The sequence below is a fragment of the Cercospora beticola genome, chromosome 1 (assembly GCF_033473495.1).
Source record: "Cercospora beticola chromosome 1, complete sequence".
Lineage (NCBI taxonomy): Eukaryota > Fungi > Ascomycota > Dothideomycetes > Mycosphaerellales > Mycosphaerellaceae > Cercospora > Cercospora beticola.
Genome location: NC_088935.1, coordinates 746241 through 767403, shown reverse-complemented (window position 1 = coordinate 767403; position 21163 = coordinate 746241). Strand labels below are relative to the sequence as shown.

At 53.6% G+C, this 21163-nt stretch overlaps 7 protein-coding genes across 7 annotated transcripts; 2 read left to right on the top strand and 5 right to left on the bottom strand.

The window, feature by feature from the left end:
* Nucleotides 1-607: 607 nt before the first annotated feature.
* Nucleotides 608-1584, bottom strand: RHO25_000324 (uncharacterized protein; the record flags this gene model as incomplete). The annotated part of the gene is made up of 4 exons (XM_023592944.1): nucleotides 608-908; nucleotides 1046-1152; nucleotides 1234-1299; nucleotides 1564-1584. 4 exons carry the CDS (start codon nucleotides 1582-1584, stop codon nucleotides 608-610), a joined length of 495 nt encoding a protein of 164 aa, XP_023460181.1.
* Nucleotides 1585-3276: 1692 nt separating this feature from the next.
* Nucleotides 3277-4560, bottom strand: GOT2 (Aspartate aminotransferase, mitochondrial; the record flags this gene model as incomplete). The annotated part of the gene is made up of 1 exon (XM_023592943.2): nucleotides 3277-4560. One exon carries the CDS (start codon nucleotides 4558-4560, stop codon nucleotides 3277-3279), a length of 1284 nt encoding a protein of 427 aa, XP_023460182.1.
* Nucleotides 4561-4887: 327 nt separating this feature from the next.
* Nucleotides 4888-6573, top strand: RHO25_000322 (uncharacterized protein; the record flags this gene model as incomplete). Its single annotated transcript, XM_023592942.2, has 1 exon — nucleotides 4888-6573. The coding sequence occupies one exon, from the start codon at nucleotides 4888-4890 to the stop codon at nucleotides 6571-6573; it is 1686 nt and encodes a 561-aa protein (XP_023459053.1).
* A 532-nt stretch (nucleotides 6574-7105) lies between these two features.
* RHO25_000321 (uncharacterized protein) lies at nucleotides 7106-8345 on the bottom strand (the record flags this gene model as incomplete). Its single annotated transcript, XM_065602003.1, has 3 exons — nucleotides 7106-7883; nucleotides 7935-8176; nucleotides 8256-8345. 3 exons carry the CDS (start codon nucleotides 8343-8345, stop codon nucleotides 7106-7108), a joined length of 1110 nt encoding a protein of 369 aa, XP_065458075.1.
* Nucleotides 8346-10650: 2305 nt separating this feature from the next.
* On the bottom strand, nucleotides 10651-13848 carry RHO25_000320 (uncharacterized protein; the record flags this gene model as incomplete). Its single annotated transcript, XM_023592941.2, has 1 exon — nucleotides 10651-13848. The coding sequence occupies one exon, from the start codon at nucleotides 13846-13848 to the stop codon at nucleotides 10651-10653; it is 3198 nt and encodes a 1065-aa protein (XP_023459052.1).
* Nucleotides 13849-15497: 1649 nt separating this feature from the next.
* RHO25_000319 (uncharacterized protein) lies at nucleotides 15498-17627 on the top strand (the record flags this gene model as incomplete). Its single annotated transcript, XM_023592940.2, has 3 exons — nucleotides 15498-15583; nucleotides 15643-16834; nucleotides 16890-17627. 3 exons carry the CDS (start codon nucleotides 15498-15500, stop codon nucleotides 17625-17627), a joined length of 2016 nt encoding a protein of 671 aa, XP_023459059.1.
* Nucleotides 17628-18512: 885 nt separating this feature from the next.
* Nucleotides 18513-21097, bottom strand: RHO25_000318 (uncharacterized protein; the record flags this gene model as incomplete). Its single annotated transcript, XM_023592939.2, has 2 exons — nucleotides 18513-18935; nucleotides 18998-21097. The coding sequence occupies 2 exons, from the start codon at nucleotides 21095-21097 to the stop codon at nucleotides 18513-18515; spliced, it is 2523 nt and encodes an 840-aa protein (XP_023459058.1).
* Nucleotides 21098-21163: the final 66 nt, after the last annotated feature.

Here is a 21163-nt window from a genome sequence, read left to right as displayed (position 1 = left end):
GGTGGTGCATTATGGATAAGATACCACCACTTTTATGGCGGGCATACGATATATGTCTTTTGAACATTTGTGTTTTTCTGAAGCAGCTTTCATGAGATAGATACTTGCACACTACTTTTTCAGCCGACGATGTCCATTGACTGGCAGAATGACTCGGATCAACAGGCGGAAGCCCGAAAGAGCAAGAGCTGAGCATTAGATGAAAGATGAGACTTTGTGTACAAAACACAGTATTGAGACCATGTATGACGTCTGATCTTTGCGGTCTTCAAAAGGATGACTATAGCGTAGACACATTGAAAGGCAGGGAATTCCAAAAACGACGAACGTAGAAGTAAGTTTTAGGCGAATGTTCAAGAAGGTAGTAGCAGATAAGGTAGAGAAGCTGGACACAAACATAAAAGTTTCCGACCCATCTTAGGACCTGGCTCCCTCGTCTCTCTCACTTCTTCTTCCCACACCTCATGCCAAAGCTAGGGCAAGGCCATTTGTTCCATCCAACAAGCAAGAAAGACGACTACTATCCACAGAAAGGTCGCTCTTGCAGTGCCCGCCCCATGTCATGTCGTGATCATGTTATTTGATTGACTCCCCACTTTCAGCCCCTCTAAGACTTCTCCGCAGCAGACGAGTCCTCCGTACTGCTCTCAGGGACTTCCTCGTGGTAGAATTTCCGTAGCACTCGCTCGGCATCCTTGAAATCCTTCTCGGCTTGCGTGATGTACTTTTCACAGTTCCTCAGGCTCTCTTTGTCATCGGCAACATCTTTGTTGCCTGTTTCGTCTTTACGAGCGCCGAAATGTTGGATCTTCTCGCACGAGTCTTTGACTTTGTTGAGACCAAGGGTTGCTGAGGAGCCCTTGAGGAAATGGCCTAGGGATGAGAGAACTTCGAGATCTTTATCTTTGCTGTTGGGAGAGGGGAGTTGGTGGTTAGTTGTGCCGTTGTTCTGAGGAGGGGAGATGGTTCTTCTTCCTCTTTACTTTTCATCCGGTCGCCGCGCAGTTTTGTCGGAAAGGGGAGGGACGTTGTGAAAAATACTTACAGACCCTGGTGCATCTGCTTGAAGGTATTTGCGGCTTGATCAAAGAAATCGTAGACTATCGATTTGCTGAACTCGCGCTCGTCTTCGTCATCGTCCATTTCGAGAATCTGGGTTTGGGGTCCATATGTCAGTTGTCTTGTCCCTCGAAATCGCGCTTCGCACGCAGAAGGTTTGCTCTGTTCACTCACCTGCTCGAATGTGGCCGGATCAATCAGATCGCCAAACAGTTTTTCGATCGAGACATTCTCGTCGGGCTGCTCATCAGACACACCATCAGCGTCAAAGCTATACTCGTGCGCTCGCGCAAGTTGAAAGTGACGTGGGGTGAAGTATTCGGACACGGCATTGCGATTGAGCTGCGGTCGGCGCGTCGTGGAGGATGGCGAGCAGCAGCACTGCAGCTCGCAGTGTTTTTGCGCTCCGGCTCCCGCTGACGGCCTCCCGGCGGCAAAGTCGAGGCTCATACGCTGCTGGTGTTGCCGAAGAAAAGCAGTGGGAGAAGTAGGAGAGCGGCGTACTTTCTGATCTGCCGCAGGCATGGTTGGGGGATATCTCTGGTATCGGTAAACTTGGGTGGGAGGATGGATAGTGGGTGATTGGGGCGGGTCGACTTCGTGCTCGAGGTCCGCTGTCGTCGGCGCAAGTGAGGGTATGCTTGGCGCCTGGGTCCGAACGACGGAGCAGAGGACGACGGCGACGGTCGGTGGTCGCAGTGTGGGCTGCCTGCCGCAATCCGTGCTGCAAGTGCAAGCTCGGCTGATTTCTGCGCGCGCGTGTGTGCTGTGTGAGTAGCCCCGAGCACGATGATGTCAGCTGGCGGAGGAGGAGATGATGTCGCCAGAGCACCGGTGCAGCGGCCGGGCAAGGTTGGGCCTGTTGGGGCGGCGACGTTGTGCGCGATCTTGACAGGACGATTAGCTTCCTGCCCGCGTGCGTGCCTGCGTTGTCGGTTGGTTGCTCTCTCACCGGGCGGGCTGGCTGGCAGGCGTGAAGGGTGATGGGGTGCGGAGGGTGAGCGCTGGGCACACGGTGAGAAATGGGGAACGGCTCACGGCGAGCTTAACACTGCACAGCACCACTCACCCACGGCCGCGATTAGGTGCGCACGGAGGACAGGAAGGAGGGGGGATTCGGATGTTGAGCGCGCAGAGTAATGCTCTGGTGGAGCACGTTGGAAAACTGGTCTACCGCCTATGCTGAAGCTAACATTTCGTGCGACCTCTGTCACGCTGCCGCCGCAGGGCCATGGCGGGCGGGCGCCTCGCTCCCACGCACCTCCCGCAAGGCTGCATATGGTGGTGATTTCTTTTGTCGAGATATGCGTCGCCTGTATATCGATATATAGACAATGCTCCACGCGCAACAGGCTCGTCACACTCGCGCAAAAAACTGTGCCTGTCCCCAACGACGTCACTGCACAGTGCGACAGGGAAGCAGGGTCTAAACTCTGCTGTGATCGACCGGCGCTGCTAGTCGACCAGGGCCGAGAACACACTTCTCCTCATCGCAGCTCCACCGCGCGCTGCACGACAGCTTCACCCGCCGGACATAGCGAGCCTGTGAGTGGGAGCACGACGCCGGTGAGCAACGAGCAGGTGGAGTCGAGGTCAGGGCCAAGCATCGCAGAGATAAGGGATGTGCATCTGTCTTACCGTTGTGGGAGCTCCGGGATGTGTCGTTCGGCGTCTGCCACTGCGCTAACATTGCAGCGATCAGCGGGACTGCACTCTCTGCACCTTCCGTGCAACGGGAGCACGTGGAGATCGCGACGTTCAAGCGTCCAGAGGCTCAGCCTTCACCGAGTAGGGCAGACTGCCGCCGTCCCAGCGCACTGTCGCTGCACCGAACTGCGGGAGAAGGCTGTATCGCACTGCACGATGCTGTCAACGGCCGCGCGCACGAGGATGGCACGGATGGCTCCCAGGATCGACCACGCCGCGCCATGACAACACATTGATGACAGTCGGTCAAGGCGTGCTTGAAACGCGAACATAAGCAGCCCCACGATGTGTGAAGTAGTCGGCCTGGACGTTTCGGGAAGTGTGTGGATCATACTCGTCAGTCTATTATACATCGTTTTCCTCCGAGAGGCAAAGCACACTGCATGCAGCTATGTCTTCCCCATCCTCCTCGAGGTCAAAGCACGTATTGGATCTCGGAATCAACCCGTCTATCGCTGGCTCCTGCGCGAGTCGCTAGTGTACAGTTTTCCCCAGCACGCGATGCCCGCTTCAACCAGTGATCTTATAGATCGCTTCGGCGAGCCGGCCAACATTCTCAGACGTAATACCAGCAACGCTGATACGGCCGTCCTTGGTTGCGTACACTGAGTGCTCCTCGGCGAGCTTCGTCATTTGCTCAGGCTTCAGACCAGTGTATGCAAACATGCCGATCTGCGAAGTGATGTGATCCCAGTTGTGCTTGCTACCGAGCTTCTCCAGGTTGCCCTTCAGGAGAGCACGCATCTTGATGATGCGGTCTGCCATCTCCTTCACCTCACCGAGCCACTGCTTGTTGAGGGCTGGATCGTTCAGGATAGTGCTGGCAATGCGGGCGCCGTGAACCGGTGGGTTGGAGTAGAGTGGGCGGACCAAGATCTTGACCTGCGAATCGACGCGGGTCTTCTCCTCTGGAGAGGAGGTGACAATGGAGAAAGCACCAACACGCTCGCCGTAGAGACCCATGTTCTTGGCGAACGACTGGGCCAAGCATGGCTGGTGGCCTTGCTGGATGAAGTAGCGGAGCGCGAATGCATCCTTGTCGGTATCACCAGAGGCAAAGCCCTGGTAGGCCATGTCGAAGAATGGGAAGTGCTCGCCCTCCTTGACTGCGTCACTGATGGCCTTCCACTGCTCCTCAGTTGGGTCGACACCAGTTGGGTTGTGGGCGCAGGCGTGGAGCAGGACGATGGAGCCCTTTGGCATAGCCTTGATGTCTGCCACCATACCATCGAAGTCGAGTCCAATGGTATCCTTGTTGTAGTATCTGTACTGCTTGACCTCGAGGCCGCTGTCGGAGAAGACCGCCTTGTGGTTGGCCCACGACGGAGTTGGGATGTAAATGGCCTTTGCGCCTGGGTAGTGACGAGCCAGGAACTCACCACCTATCCGCAGAGCACCAGTACCAGAGATGGACTGTGTAATGACGACGCGACCCTCCTTGAGGGCTGCGCTGTCCGGGCCATAGGCGAGAAGAGCAGCGGCCTTGGTGAAGTCTGGCACACCAGTGATGCCAGCGTACTCCTTGTCCAAGTTCTGCTGCACAACCTTTTGCTCGGCGGTCTTCACGGATGGGAGGACATATGGCTTGCCCTTGTCATCGCGGTATGCACCGACACCCAAGTTGATCTTCTTGCTGTTGCTGTCCTTCTTGAATGCCTCAGTGATTCCGAGAATCGCATCTGGTGGGCCTTGTGGCACTTGCGACCAGGCTGATGCGGCACGGATGGATTGTTGCTGGAAGGCGGCGCGAGCTGGAGCTGCCGCAGCTCGCTGAAGGGCGGACTTGGCGATCATGGTGGCAAGGGGGGTCGGAGGTGTTGTATGCGATTGAAGGAGGGTGTGAAGTCGCAGAAGTCCAATGGCTGATGAAAGGAAACGTGTCTGATGTGCTGATGCGGAAACACAAGGAGACGCGGATGACAGTCGACGGGGCAATGGAGCTAGTGGGTGATGGTTCGAGAGTCTGGAGATTTTATGGAGCTGTGAAACAAAAACGTGCCTTCGCGCGGTATCGGAGCGTGACCCGGGCCGAGCCGTCGAGATCTAAAAAGTTCAAGCTCGACTCGGGTTTTGAAATCTAGCGGCCACAGAAATGTTCGCACCACGATAAAGGCCGGCACAATGGCCACTGAGCAGGAGATCGTCGCTCGATCCGGAGGGGAAGAATTGGAGGTGCCGAAGAAGAAGAGAGGTCCAACAGCGCAGCTCACGCCAGAGCAGGCCGAGCAGAAGAAGCGCCAGCAAGAGGCAAACCGGCAATATGGTCGTGGAAAGTCAGTGCAGCTACGAAGCATCAAGGACAAGAAACTGCGAGGGAATCTCAAAGCACTGGAAGAGCGCTACAGAGATGCTGCGCTCAAGGCGAAAGATGCAGAAATTCTGCTCGAGAACGACTCTGGATTTCTCGAGCCCGAGCATGAATTGGAGAGGACATACAAAGCGCGACAAGACGACATCCGGAGTGCTGTCAGCGTCGAAACTGCGAAGAAGGGCTTCGAGCTCAAGCTCACCGATTTGGGGCCGTACACCTTCGATTATTCCAGGAACGGCAAAGACCTTGTGTTGGGTGGGCGCAAAGGGCATATTGCCTCGCTGGATTGGCGGAGTGGGAAGTTGAACTATGAACTGCAATTGGGAGAGACCGTTCACGATGTGAAATATCTGCACAATAGCCAGTACCTCGCGGTGGCACAAAAGAAGAACGTCTACATTTACGACCACCACGGCGTTGAGATACACAACTTGGACCAGCACATCGAGGTCACACACATGGAGTTTCTACCATACCACTACCTTCTGGCCACAATTGGAAGATCAGGATGGCTCAAGTGGCAGGACACAAGCACCGGGCAGCTCGTGATGCAGATGAGCACCAAGCAGAGATCCCCCACAGCTTTCGGGCAGAATCCCTACAACGCAATTCTCCACGTTGGGCAACACGACGGTACAGTTTCGTTGTGGTCGCCTAATTCCACTGCACCACTCGTCAAGATGCTTTGCCATCGTGGTCCTGTGAGCTCTCTTGCGGTCGATCGTGAAGGAAGATACACGGTCAGCACTGGACTGGACAAGAAGATGGCAGTCTGGGATGTGCGCAATTACAAGCCCGTACATGAGTACTTTTTGCGCGCACCAGGAGCTAGTCTAGCCATCAGCGATCGAAATTTGACGGCAGTCGGCTGGGGTACACAGACTACGATCTGGAAGGATTTGTTCACCAAGCACCACGACGATGTTGAACAAAGCAAGGTGCAATCGCCATACATGGCGTGGGGTGCGCAGAACCAGGCCGTGGAAAGAGTCCGCTGGTGCCCATTCGAAGATATCCTCGGCATTGGTCACAATCAAGGTTTCTCATCCATTATCGTGCCTGGTGCTGGCGAGCCCAATTTCGATGCACTGGAGCAGAATCCATACGAGAATGCCAAGCAGCGACAGGAGGCTGAAGTCAAATCTCTGTTGAACAAACTCCAGCCGGAAATGATCAGCCTTGATCCGAACGCAATTGGCAATCTTGATAGCGCCTCCCATGAGCAGCGACAACGCGAAAAGGATCTTGATCGCAAGACCGGAGCCGAAGCAGGGCGAGAACGAATTGAGCAACTGAAGAATCGCGGCCGAGGCAAGAACAGCAGTCTGCGAAAATACATGCGTAAGAAGGGCAACAAGAACGTGATTGACGAGCACAAGATGAGGGTCATGGAACTCCGCGAGAAGCAGAGAAAGCAGGCCAAAGAAGCAAAGGAAGGAAAAGCGCAAGAAGAGCTTGGTCCGGCTCTTGCACGATTTGTGAGGAAAGGTGGCTGATAGCGACGACAACATTGCGGATGCACTGTATCATTGACGGAGATGATCAATCAGCAACATGCTGCGGTGCCAGGAACTGCTGGCCTGGTTACGACATCTGGGGATGGCGTGTCCTCTTGCCTTCGAAAGTTCGGCTAATCGGTCACTGTCGTGACCGAAATGATCCAACGAGACCGCTGAGCTAGGAACTGGCTCGACTGGACGGGTCATCTTGCCAGGCGTGTGCCCTTTGCGGAATTCCGGTTATCCTGGCACAGGGCTCAAAAATTGCTGGCCGCAGTGTTCGACACGTTGAGAAATATTCCGTGTCGAGAATGACCGCTGCGGCCGCGTGTAACTTGGGCCTCCTGCTGTTGCAGGACGGACGTACAGTCAAGTCGACAATGGCCAATACGCCGAGTACGATCGCATTTCATCATGGCGGGACTTGCTATGTCCTGTACATAAACAGTCGCTCCTGCCACAAGCATGCGTGCTCGAAATGATGGCAAAGCAAGATAGGCAAGCAACAAGATGTAGACCAGCTCAATGCTCATGAAGATCGTCTATCATGTGTCCTCTCCCGCACCAACTCCTTGGTACTTTCCGACCCATCACCATCACGACTCTTTTCTCGTTCCATTTCATCTCTGGCTTGCTCAATACTCGTCATAACATGTATTTTTCCCTGCGGGAAAGGCATATGTTGGTGCAATTCGATATCATCCATGCTGTCTTGCGCTCGGATATGGCTTTTCGATTTTCCTACCAGCAGTCCACTCTTTGGTGCGATGAATCCATCGCCTCTGCTATCATTTTCAGGCATGCTGTGGTACGCTCCTACTGGAGGAGGAATGTTGTGGTTACGCCCTGATCTCATCATACTCGTGAACGGCGACTTGTTCGAAGAGTGGGTTCCTGATGTTCCGGCTCCTGTGCCAGATGCAGTCCATGGGCCTTTGGAGCCTCCTGTTCGGCCTAAGTTGTCAGGATTGGTATGGGAGAGACTTCCGCCGATGCTGGTGGCTTTGAGCAAGGCTGGGAAAAGTCGTCTTATGGTTGGACCACAAGATGCGATGATTGCTGTGTTCATTTCGACGACTGACCAGATTGCGGCCAATGGATTCTCCCAGGACACATCTTCAGCGTTGGCGATCACATATAGCGACTGTAACCGCAGGATCGAGATGATGCACGTGAACCCTCCCAGGCCGAAGACCAGCATCAACGCCCGTCGTTGTCGTTTGGGTAATTCGAGTGCGTTGAGGACGGGAAGTGGAAGTATTGTGGTCGCTATATCGGTTGCGATATTAAGGCCCGCATTGGTGAACCTGATCGAAGTCAGCCTCCCAACTCCAAAAGCGCGCTCAGATGACGCTCACCAAATCGCGAACTGATTCAAACACTTCCCACCCTCAATCGTCCGGTCCCAGAAATAAGCAATCGGCCAGCACAGGAAAATCGCAGTCAACACAGCATAAATTCCGTAAGCGATAATAAAGGCCATCAGACACCATGTGGATATCCGGAACCACCTCTGAGGGAAAATCCGCAAGTACTGGATCAGGATAGAGACTTTGGACAGTGTGAGGGATATGTTGTACACGTAGAGCGATACCCAGAACTGGATGATCGAGCTGTCAGCTCACTTTTTCACGACAATGACTTTGCAGTATCCCGTATGGAGGCTGGAAGGAACTCACAGCTTTCAAATTCCTCGTCAACTCATGCGGTTCGATGTCTTTCGAATGTCTGCCCATTCCTGTTTCGACTTGGAGAATTATCACGACCATGGTCGCGATTGCGAAGAGCTGCACGACCAAACATCAGCATTTCGCGTTTCATTCGAGATCACATTTTCCGAGAAGATCTCCGCGGACGGAGAGATGGAGGAGAGGACCAACCATGGAAAATGATATGCACAAGTCGTCCCATCCCGCGCTTCTTGCCAGGCATATTCGCGCATACAGTCGCATCGCGACGAATATGCAAGCAAGGACGGTCATGATGATGGCCACGGCCACCACTGCCGCCGGTGAGGCATGGCCAGAGGTCATTTTGGTTTGCCGCAATCGAGCTCTCTCGTCTTCGGTGTCTTGCCCTGTATAGTCCAACGGCCTTTTCGTCACCTTCTCAAACGCCGTCGCATACGAGCGTTGTGTATTTGCGACGCAAGATTTCGCTGAATCGATGATGTAGTCTTGCTCCCGTCATCAACACGGGAGCATTTTGGCGATCCTGTTGTGCACCTCCCCTCCTTCGCGCTGTCAGGATATCCCGACAATTGAATCGTCGAGAAGAAGCAGTGTCGTCAAGTGTGGTACTTGTGGTTGTCGGGATAACTACCACTAATGGTAAGAAGGCCTAATCCGTAGGAACAAGGTGATGTCGAAACGGCTTCAGCACTCTTGCACTGGCCAAATTGAGGAGAAGAGGAGGTAAGCCTCGACCCAGGAAAGGAAGAACTGAAGAAAGCTACGCACGAAGTCGACTTGGAACTTAGAGAACAGAAGTGCACGCCGCAGAATGCCCGTGGAACACCCTGACAAAAGCCTATAGAGATCGGATGCCACAAAGATGACCGGCAAGAACCCAGACGACTGGAAAGGCGGAGGACCGTTAAACCTAAGCCAGAGTGAAGAAGTCAATATAAACTTCTCCATGCCCAGTTCGTGTGTGCGTGTCGCATGGGGATGTGATGGAACCAAAAAGCACCCGAGCAGCCGATGACCAGTACATGGTGACCATGGTATACCCCAAGTCCTGCACCTGCACAATCGAGCAAGATCCTGGGCGAGGAGCACAGTTACCTGCCAGATGCTGGCGGTAATCAAACCGTCACCTTGGTATTCCCACTGGAAGCGTCGCAGTGAGATTAAAAGAAAGCCAAGTCCCTCTCGGACAACTAGATTGAACTGCACAAGTGCGCAGTAGTCCGCCTCGCCATCTTCAAATGCTGCAAAGCGGGTTGTTGCAGCGGTATGCATGTCTCGGCGAGTGTCCCGTGAAGCAAGCGAAACGAAAGCACCACCAGCTTGACTGACCCTAGGAACGGACGGCCCAGAACGCACAGGCCCCCCATGAAACCACAAAACAACCTCGTCCTTGCAACAATGCACAACTTTCTCGGCCATAAGAACACTCAGGGTCCAATCCGAAGAAGCTGTCGACGAACAGGAAAAAAAGAGACCATCTTTGAGTTCTTACCTCATCCACCATTGCCAGACACTCCATCTCCAAGACAAAACCACGTAGCAAACGAAGCATACTAATCAAAGAGAAAAGCGATGATGCTTCACAATAATCGATGTCATCATCCACATCTCAACCTTATCAAACAATGTCCTACTGCACCACGTTTCCTTGGGATTCTCCTGCTCCACAACACCTATGCTTCCAAGCAACGACTTCTTCCTCTCTTCTTTCTATGCACCATCACTAATCAACTCCATTTCCTCATCTCAGCCGAAATCCGAACGGATCGGAGGACATAAGAAACAGCCCCAACCAACCACCCTAGCTTCCCAGAAATCCCAGCAGAGAGGCAAGATCCTAGTAAGCAGATCCGGGGCTAGACCAGGATCAAACAGATCAAAAGGAGTGAAGATCATGACTCGCGTCGTCATCTCTTGCTTGGTCCAGCACTTCAGCGCCGTCATGGTATTGTCTTCCAGGTTCTGTTCGTCACGATGATCGACCTTGTTCTTGGTCTGTTCGTTTCTTGGTTAAGGTAGAAAGACCGCCAGAGACTCAGCACGTAAGCATAGCAGCACATGGCAGAAGCACGAAATACATAATGCAAGTCGTCAAGAAACGTGAACAAAAATGCTTGAATAAAATTTCTCGGACTGATACATACGGATTTGATGGAAGAGTGGGTATCATGGGGGCAAAAATCTCTTCCAACGTCTCTTCTTCTTCCTGCCTTCTCAATGGGGAATCTTAATCAACGCCGCCCAATGCCTGGTTTCGAGATCTTCGCCGAGACAATCAAGTTTTTCGCTCATTCCATGCTGCTACCCAAAAGAAGTTTAGAACCAAGCAATGAAGTAGATCCAAAGAAGAAGTGGATTCAACCTTGCGGTATTTTTATGTTCGTCAAGAGATGACTTTCGCGGATTCAAGTGCCCCGGGTGCGGTATCCGACCGCTCGAAACTTCGCACCTCATGCACAGCAGGTAGTCCGATCTCCGGAGAAGTAGGTGATGCAGAATCGCTATTTCTGTTCGGCGTGCCATCGTCCCGTGATTTGAGCTTCTCGTCAACCCTGTAATTCGTTTTGCTGGAGGTCCTACGAAGGATCCTTGTAATCGCGTCATCATCCAGCGACGTGCCCTCGGTCTTCTCGCTCAACATCTTCGCGGTTAGCCGTAACTCCTTTTCTAGCTCTTTGAATGCATCAGGTGTGACTTTGTCGTTGCTGGACGCGATAGCGAGCTTCTTGCGGTACATTCGGAGCGTGCGGCAAACGGAATCAGTCGATGCCGTAATCGTCCCGAAACCAGAGCCATTGCTCACAGTGGCAGTCGTCCTGAGCACGTTCTCGCTACTCTTGGAGCGAAGAGACATGCCCAGTTGGGAAGTGCTGCGAACATTCTCCTTTTTAGTATTCCGTGGACTCGGTGGTGAAGGTGATCGGTGACGCAGACTTCGTCGCCTAGATGTGTCATAATTTGTTCGGAAGCCAGGTTCAAGTCGCGGCGCTTGTGCTAAAGAAATCCTACTAGTCTTTCTTCTGACCTTTGGCGGCGATGGCGGCTGGACAGCAGTTGTGTTGCAAGGCGAGGGTGGGTCCTGCACTTCTGCGGCCCGGTCGCGCCGAATCTTGGAGATCTCCGAATGTGATAGCACCTTCCGCAGAGGTGGGCCGAGGGTGGTCGGCGTCGACGCACTTTCGCCGTTGCTGTGGTCCGACATTTGTGTGCTCGAACGCGTGGTTGCCGTGCCATGCCACACGAAAATGGTCGAATCGGCAGCGACAGTGACGATCTGAGGAGAAGCACTTTGTTCAACCTTGCTTGTGATTGACGCTGCAATTAGGGCAGCATCAGTGATGCCTTCTGTGTGCCCCCAATCCCTGGCTACCAAATTTCCATAGTCGGTATATAGGCGAACTGATTTGTCCGTGCTCGAGACGCCCACAATGGTGGGGTTACCATTGAGTGAAGGTGCGAACAAGATCTTGGACAGCACGACGGCTTCTCCATTTTCATTGTCTGCACATTTGAAACTGAAGCCGGAAGTGCCAGTTTTCGTGCTGAACTTCGCCACTACTCGGTCGGTGCTCGAGACTAGAATGGTGTCCGGACTTCCAGCAAGACACATGCTTGTGGGCGCAGATTTGAGAGTGATCGCTCTGAGCATAGCAAATGCTAAAGTGCGCGGATCATCGGCTTTCCGTATGCAAGCTTCGCGCACGACTACTGAGCGGTCGGCGGAGCATGACATAAGGTGCTGGCCATTCTCAGACAGGAGTAGCCCGGTCACAGCGCCAGCATGTTCATCCATTGTCTGTACCAGATCCAGGATTCCGCCGTCACACATGAAGAGCTGTATTGTGCGATCTCGACTCGCAGAGGCCAGGAACTCCACTCCGTCACGCTCAAAAGCCAACAGTGCTGTCACTTCGGCAGTATGAGCTCTGATGTGGCACTTGACCTTTTTCGTGCGGAGGTCCACGAGCGCGAGAGCGCCAAATTTGTCACCAGAGGCGAGCATAGAGCCATCGCTCAGCACCGCCAGTGTTCGCATCTCATTCACGTTGCCGGAGGCATCCGAATACTCCATAGGCATTCGAATTGTCTCCGAGACTGTGTCGCCTTCTGCGTCCCAGAAATGCACAGCTCCCTTTCCTGAGTAGGTGCAAAATGCGGCTTTTGAGTAGATCGAGGATCCAAATGGTAGCACACCAAGCACAGGATCTTGATGGGCCGAAAGACAGCGAGAGGATTGAGTGTCTGTGGAGAGGTCATCTGCGCGTTTCGACATTCGAATGCTGCGATTCGAGTCAATCGTCACTATCGCATTGTCCAGTGTGGCAGCTGCAATGGTGATATTCTGGGGGAATGCAGCTCTGGATGGCGAGGTGGAAGGTGATTTCGTCACTTTGCTAGAAGCTCGGCGTTGCAAATCTGGAATGAGGTATGATGTTTGGCCATTTGCACCGTAGACATGGAACATATCACGATCGTCCTTTCGAGCCGTGCTAATGGTGGAGCCTGTGTATACAGCAAGGCTGAGAGATTGCATTTTGTCCCTGTCATCCAACAAGCAGATCTCGCCACCCTCTGTGCATAGCAAAGATTTGGAGTCGGATATTGCAGTGACTGAAACAAACGCGGCATCCAGCAGCTCGCCGAGCAGACTGTTTTTGCCTGCTAGCACCCGGTGTTTTGGAGTCAATATGCTGTTGCCGTAGTCGGAATTCCTGGTTTCATATCGCGGTCGCGGTGTTGTTAAGGCATGGCGAGTACTTTCTCGCGCCTCGCTCGGCGCATCCTCGTCCGGCCTCCATATTTTCACAAATCGCAGCCCTGCCGTGATGATGCTATTGCCCATCCATGTCATGTCATTTATGAAGGTCGTGCATTTGTTACTGGCATGCAGACTTGCAATGCCAGTGCGCTCTTCGATGTTCCAGACATACAAGAAGCCGTCGTTGACTGTCCCCAAAGAGGCCAGATATCGTGAGTCCGGGCTGAAGCTGAGGGCGTGCACTCCGAATGAGTGCTCTGACAGGATGCAGATGGGAGCTTCGGAAGAACCCTCCTTGAGCGCGAAGATGAGGATCCGAGGACGGTATCCAGTTTCTCCTACAGCCAGCCACTTCCCATTGGCGCTCAATGCTACAGAAGTAGCGCTCTTGATCCGATCTTTAGCTGTCGAGGACCGCCCAGTCGGCGAGTCTGACCAGTCTCGACTCGCAGCGCCTAGAGGTGACGCGCCTTCTTTGATCAGCTGGCTGGTCGGTCTGGGTGTGGGTGTGGAAGGCCATCCTCCAACAGTATCGCGCGCCCCACCATTCGAGTTTGGCTTCGCACGGAAGAAGTCTTGTGTAATATTGAGATCCTGGTCGACTGTGACGACCACGGCAGCAGCTCCCGCTGTGTACGCGAATTTGCTGCGACTGTACAGGTTGTCGAAGCCACTGACAGCTACTGTTGTGGTTCCTATGCTTTTGTGCAGGTGCAAGCACGGCTCTTCTTTGGCGTGTTTCGTGGGAGAACGTGGGCTCGGGGATCGGAGGAAGGGCGAGTTCGAGGGCGTGAGTCGTATGCTGCCGTAGAGCGCGCTCATCCTTTCTCATCAAACGAGTGTGGTGGGCTGTTGCGAGGCCGGCAGCGCATAGTCCGCTCGGTGGAGTCGAGAAGCGGCTGGCTGGGTCAATGGTATCGTCTCTAGTGAAGCATCACTGCCGTAACTGCGGAATGCGCGAAAGGTGGTTGCCCGGCAGAACAACAAAGTACCGCCCGTTATCGCTCATAGCACGCCTCACCGCACATCACTCTTTCAGCGTTCACGTTCACGTGGATATGTGCGCGTGAAGTGAACAGAAGAGGTGCCAGCAACACGAGCGCCTTGCTCGACGCGACATACCTCCTAGTGCCTCTCAGGGACCAGCCACAAGGCCGTAAATGGATGGGGCATTGGCAGTTGTTATCATTGGCCCAACGACCATTCACTTCTGGAGAGCAAGACGAGCTCGTCAATGTAGACGGCGACAGACTGAGGTGGTACTAAAACACGAGTCGTTCACCACCGACATCATTCTGTTGCTGCCTCACATGCATAGACACTTGCGACCATGAAACAATGCCGTCGGCTGGAGACCCGCGTATCCCTGTGCTTAGCGCCTCCTGAGGCTCTGCCGAGTCTGCTTGCGGCCGCCTATTTCAGCGCTCAAGCGGTTGCCGGTCGGCTGCAACTGTAAATTCGGTCAGGAGGAGGAAGATAGCACGAAAAGCATCCTGGTCGTCCGGAGCACGCGATACTGCCGACCATGATGGACTCAGAGCGGCTGCTGCGGCGGCTATACGGAGACCAAGCCTGCACACTCGGACATGTTGCTGAGAACTCATGCTCCGCCATTGATGCTTCGCGACGCAGTACACATTCCCACAAGAAGCATGGCGACATGGGCCATGGGCAGCTCGCGTGCTGAACGGCAGCTTCCAAGCCTTTCTGAACAGAAATATGGCGATGACGGTAGAGCAGAGCTCCCAGCCGGAGTCGTGTGCGGGAGTCGGTAGAGCGTCTCTGAAATGATCTTGGAGCTGGGGCATAATGCTGGAGAAGCGCGATGGTTCTGGCCAATCCAAGTGTCTGAAAGTCAGACAAGTTTGCACACAGTGTAAGTCGATAACTGCAGCTAGCTCTTTGGCCATATCATCGCCCATTTCCGCAGCCGATCTCAGCGGCGGTCGAATGGAAGAGGCTGAGAAGTTGCTTGGCGTGCATGGTCGCCCAAGAAACTGGAGCACCCCTCCCAAACGTCAGCGGTTGGCGGGGTCTCGGAGCGCGTGCTGTATCGCTATGGGATGGCTCGCGGTCTGGGCAATGATGCTCGCAGTGTCTGGCGATGGCGCTTGACGTACGACAAGCTGTCGCTCCAGCTGGCCCACCGCTCACAAAAGTACTTCTTCCACCATCGCGCTGCTTCTTCCGCTTCTCGTCCAATTCCCACTTCCGCCAGAGCACACACGCGCCTCGAACAAGCTGTGGGTCCACGCTTAAGAACCCGCAATCGCTCACCTCGGAAACTGCTAACTGACATCCTAGCCGGCACCGCTGGTCCGAGATATTTTAAAAGCTCCAGAAGCTCTGTACCTGCGCACGAACTCACCACTTGCCTCCTGACTGCACCTGGAACCGCATTCACTTCTGCTGTAGCACCGAAGCTGCGGCAAGACCAGAGCTCATACAGCACCCAAACAACTGCTTGAGCCATGTCCGAGGGCACGGAGCAGCCACCAAATGGCATCCCAGAGTCGCACTCTGCGGAAACATACCATGTCCCGGAGGCTTTCTTGAAGTGAGCAAAAGCAACGACAGCACTTGAAGCCTGGGAACAAATGTTGACCTTTTACACAGGAAGCACCCAAAGCAACCTCACATTGGATCTCTCGATGAGTACAAGAAAATGTACCAGGAATCCATTGAGAACCCCGACCAATTCTGGGGCAAGCTTGCACGCGAGCTTTTGACTTGGGAACGGGATTTCCAGACAGTACACTCTGGCTCTCTCACAAACGGTGACAACGCCTGGTTCACAGAGGGCAGACTCAATGCATCCTACAACTGCGTCGATCGTCATGCACACAAGAATCCAGACAAGCCAGCTATCATCTACGAAGCTGATGAGAAGGGAGAAGGCCGAACCATCACCTACGGAGAGCTTCTCCGAGAAGTCTCGAGGCTCTCGTGGGTCCTCAAGCAGATGGGCGTCAAGAAGGGTGACACAGTTGCACTTTACCTTCCCATGATTCCCGAAGCAGTCATCGCTTTCCTCGCATGTACCCGTATCGGAGCCGTTCACTCTGTCGTCTTTGCTGGCTTCAGTTCCGATTCTCTCCGAGACCGCATTATCGATGCCGAGTCCAAAGTGGTCATCACCACAGACGAGGGCAAGCGTGGAGGCAAGCTGATCGGCACAAAGAAGATTGTGGACGAGGCTCTCAAGCAATGCCCAGATGTCACACACTGCTTGGTATACCAACGTACTGGTGCCGAAGTTCCATGGACCAAGGGTAGAGATCTGTGGTGGCACGAGGAGATGGAGAAGTGGCCAGCGTACTATGCACCAGAGAGTATGAACGCTGAAGACCCACTCTTCTTGCTCTATACATCTGGTTCTACTGGCAAGCCAAAGGGTGTCATGCACACTACTGGCGGATACCTTGTGGGAGCAGCAGCAACTGGCAAGTACGTTTTCGACATTCACGATTCGGATATATTCTTCTGCGGAGGTGATGTGGGTTGGATCACAGGACATACCTACGTCGTCTACTCACCTCTGGTTCTTGGCGTTGCTACTGTTGTGTTCGAAGGTACTCCAGCGTACCCAGATTTCAGCAGATATTGGGATGTCTGCGAGAAGCACCAAGTCACGCAGTTCTACGTGGCCCCAACTGCTCTGCGTCTGCTCAAGCGAGCAGGTGACGAGCACGTCAAGCAGCAGATGAAGTCGCTCCGTGTTCTGGGATCTGTCGGAGAGCCAATTGCCGCAGAAGTCTGGAAGTGGTACCACGAGATTGTCGGCAAGAAGGAAGCACATATCGTTGACGTGAGCAACATAACCCCAACAACACCTCCATACAAAACACTAACAAAATCCACAGACGTACTGGCAAACCGAAACCGGTTCCCACGTAATCACCCCTCTCGGCGGCGTAACCCCCACCAAACCCGGCTCCGCCTCCCTCCCCTTCTTCGGCATCGAACCCGCCCTCATCGACCCCGTCTCGGGCGAAGAAATCTCCGGAAACGACAAAGAAGGCGTGCTAGCCTTCAAACAAGCCTGGCCATCCATGGCCCGCACAGTCTGGGGCGCTCACAAGAGATACATGGACACATACCTCAACGTCTACAAAGGCTACTATTTCACCGGCGACGGAGCAGCCCGCGATAAAGAAGGTTACTACTGGATCCGAGGCCGCGTCGACGACGTCGTCAACGTCTCCGGCCATCGTCTTTCCACCGCAGAAATCGAAGCTGCTCTCATCGAACATAACGCTGTCGGTGAAGCTGCCGTCGTTGGTATCAACGATGAACTCACCGGCCAAGCTGTCAACGCTTTTGTTTCCATCAAAGACGGAAACGAAGTCAACGATCAACTCAAGAAAGATCTCGTCCTCCAAGTCCGAAAATCTATTGGACCTTTTGCTGCTCCGAAGGCAGTTTTTATTATTCCGGATCTGCCCAAAACGCGTTCGGGTAAGATTATGCGACGTATTTTGAGGAAGATTTTGGCTGGGGAGGAGGATCAGTTGGGTGATACTTCGACGCTTGCGGATCCGAGTGTCGTGGATAAGATTATTGAGAATGTGAAGGAGAATAAGCCAAAGGATAAGAAGTAAAGGTGGTGGTGTGAAGGTCATGAATTGATGATGACGATGATGTTTGATGAAGGCTGATATGGACTGATGGGATATCCAAGTATTTCTTGACAGTTCATCTCTTTTCTCTTCTCTTCGAGAGAGCGCGTTGGCGATATCCGATACCTTTTGCTGGTCTTCGAATCTTTATCTCTCTAGATACGTACTCTATCTATACGGCGTGACATTTCATCAACTTCATCAAAAGATTCCAACAAACACTTGATGCCTGGTTGCCTTATGCACCCGTTCGTGCTGCAACGCGTGCCTGTCCTGTTCCTCTCGACCACCTTCGGGACCACACGCGTGTGCGTAGGCGGCCACATATATGTTTCACACAGAACTCTTCTTCTTTTCTAAATGTCTCAAACACTTTCTTCATTCACCGCTATCCTATATCCCACTGCACGATCCGGTCAAATCCTGCACAAGCACCTTTTCTCTCTATTGCTTCTCCGCTTCACATGCTGCAATGCAACAATATAAATATGTACACCTGAAGCCTTTATCTCTCTGGTAATAAAATGACCGATTCTGCGATCCCCTCATCTCGACTGAGCTCGCTTTGATTTTCTTTCCAACAACGGCAACAACGGCAACAACGACTCTCTTCCTGTTCAAGGATGTCAAACGTCTCTTCTGCTCAATGAAGCTCTTTCCGCCAACACTACAAAAGCAAAAACAAAAGCAGAAACAAAAACTATGCAAGATCGATATGGGGTTTTCTTCCCAATCGGTGGCCGTAAACTTCGTGAAGACTGTGTGGTATGGGACCTGATTCAGGTGTGCCAAAAAAATGCAAGATGCAAGCAAAAATCCAGAATTCTTCCTCGTCCAATGCAAACAAGGCCGACGAGGCCATCTCATCTAAGCATACCGCACACTATTACTCCTTTGATCATGCATAGGAGGAGGCGGCGACCCAGCTTGATGATAAGCGGGCGGAGGCGGAACAGGAGGCGCATCCCAGCCACCAGCATTCTGATTTGAAGTCGCCCAGCCTTGACTCGGATGCGAAGAAGGAGCGTAGAAGCTGTTTTGGTGCTGCATAGGAGGACCGCCTCGGTTGTTGTTGGGGCCATTCCAGCCTTGCCAGCCTCCAGGAGGTGGTCGAGGTGCGACAGGTGCCTTTCTTCTGCGGCCACCGCGTTTGCAGCAGCGGTAGAGGCAACCGAGGACGGCGAAGAGTATGAGACCACCGACTGCGGAGGCAACGCCGATGACGATGGCTTTGTTGTCTTCGATCCAGGATTTGATTTGGCCGCCGGTAGTGGCGCCTCTGCATTGGCCCTGTTATTGATGTTAGCGGACTATACTGACAGATGATAGCAGATGCTGAGGAAATGACTTACTGCTTGAGCACATCGACCACCACCGCCACACGGCGTGCCGGGAATGAAGTTCTGCTGCAGACTGTAACAGACATTCCTTCCGAATTCGGGACTGGCACATCGAATGAGACAACCTTGGCTGTCACAAGCATACGTGTCGTTGTTCTGAGTATAGCTGCCCATGACAGTTCTGCACTGCTGGTTACGACTGGTGCATTGACCACTGGCGCACTCCAAGCCATCTCCACAGCTGGTGCCGTCTTCCTGAGTCTGGTCCTCAGGACAGGTAGCTGACGAGCCAGAACAGGTTTCCTCAGGATCACACTGGCCAGTGCTAGACCGGCAGACAGTACCCGCCGAAGCGAACTGGCAGTTGCGGCAACAGTCCTCGTTGGAGTCATCGCACACAGATCCTGAAGTGAACTTGCAGGTGGTCGGATTGCAGCATGGATCGTCTCTGCATCCTTCTTCACCCCCGCAATCACAATCCTCGCCAGGCTCGACGATGCCGTTACCGCATTGCTGTCCCGAGATCGTAGTGACACCTCTATTGTCCGTCAAGCACTCGCCATTGACAGAATTACGGAGCAGAGCGCTGCAAATATTGCCAACAGAGCAAGGACTGAACTCGTTGACGCCCTGAGTCGTCTGTGGGTTCATGATGTATTGGCCTCCGGCAGGACAGGTGTTTCCGTCGAGTGGGCAGCATTGTTGCGATCGGACGAATTCCTCGTTGGCACACGAGCTGGAAGTGCAGTCGTGAACGGCACCGAAAGTGTGGCCAACCTCGTGAGCGATAATCTGCCATTCAGAAGCACCCTGTGTTCGGATGACAACGTTGGCGCCAGTGACGGATTCTTGTCCACCACTATTTGATTGGCCATCACCGGTGACACTGCCATTGGTGGTTATTGTGGTACCGACACATGCTTGTCCTAGCCATGCAAGTCCGACAGCAGATCCAGTGCCACAAGAGCTGAGCAGGGTCCAGAAGGCATTGGAGTCGGTTTGCGAGCCACGCCATCGGGAGAACATGTTCAAACGATCCGAGATGTCGACGCTACCAGAGCATTGCTGATTGAACTCGGACGCAGCAACCGGAGTTCCAGGGCAATTCGCAGGGAACACTGTCAGGTTCTGTAGTCCGAGCGAGATATTGAAGGTGTTCTCGTAGATGGCAGACGCCCTGTTGACCTGGTCGATCACATTCTCTCGGGCAGCTTGTTCATCTTCGAAGTCGCCGGTATAAGTGCAGTCCGTGGCCACACCCATCAAGGCGACCTTGCGTGTTGTAGGACATCCAGCAGTCGAACCAAGACTGGCGATCAGGTTGCCTCCTGCACTGTTGCCACCAGTCATTCCATCGAGATCCTGGCGCTTGCCGAACAAATGGCTGAAGTCCATCCTCCCGTAACGCTGTTCTGAACGCTTCGACTTCATGGCCATGTACACCGGGTGATCGCCTCTGGTATTGAAGCCCAAGGCATCAGCCTGACATACCGGCTCCGGTAGAGCATCGCGCTTCAACTCCTGGTGTCCTAGGACCTGGAAGTCACGCCGAATGTCCGAGTCTCTCCACAACACCATGCCGTTCGCGTCCTCAACTTCAATGGTAGGATCGTCCAAGTGCCTTGTTCGCATATAGTTCCTTGCAGTCTGAACATGGTGTGCATCCCGTTCTATCGAAAATGCTCCTTGAAAGATAGGTTCTCGTCCATCTTTCACAATCGACGCTCTCGCCCATCCAACATGCCTCCACTCATCTACTTCATTCCCCAACTTCTGTATCCATGCCGTCCCGCGGTAGACTTTATGCGCTAACCTGTCGACTGTTTCATGTCGAGATATCGTGCCATCTTCGTCAACATATGATATTGTTGCGCCCTCGGGGAGGATATCGTGGTTGGGTTCTAGATGGAATCGTACATGCAACTCGTCACGGACAGCGAATGTGAGGTCGAATTCGTGGAGCGCTGTTACTCGGTGGTTGGGAGTGTGGATTGTCGCATTCTGGATCGTTGAAATGGCTCCGATGGGGTTCCGGGTGGTACTGCTGGCTGATGCCGAGAGGAGCGTCGACGCCGCGTATGCCAGCAGGGAGAAGGGGAGTTGGCAGCGCATGGCCGCGGCGAGAGCGCGAGGGACAGCGCAGTGCCTGCGGAGAGGCGAGGAAGGGGAGTGAGAGTC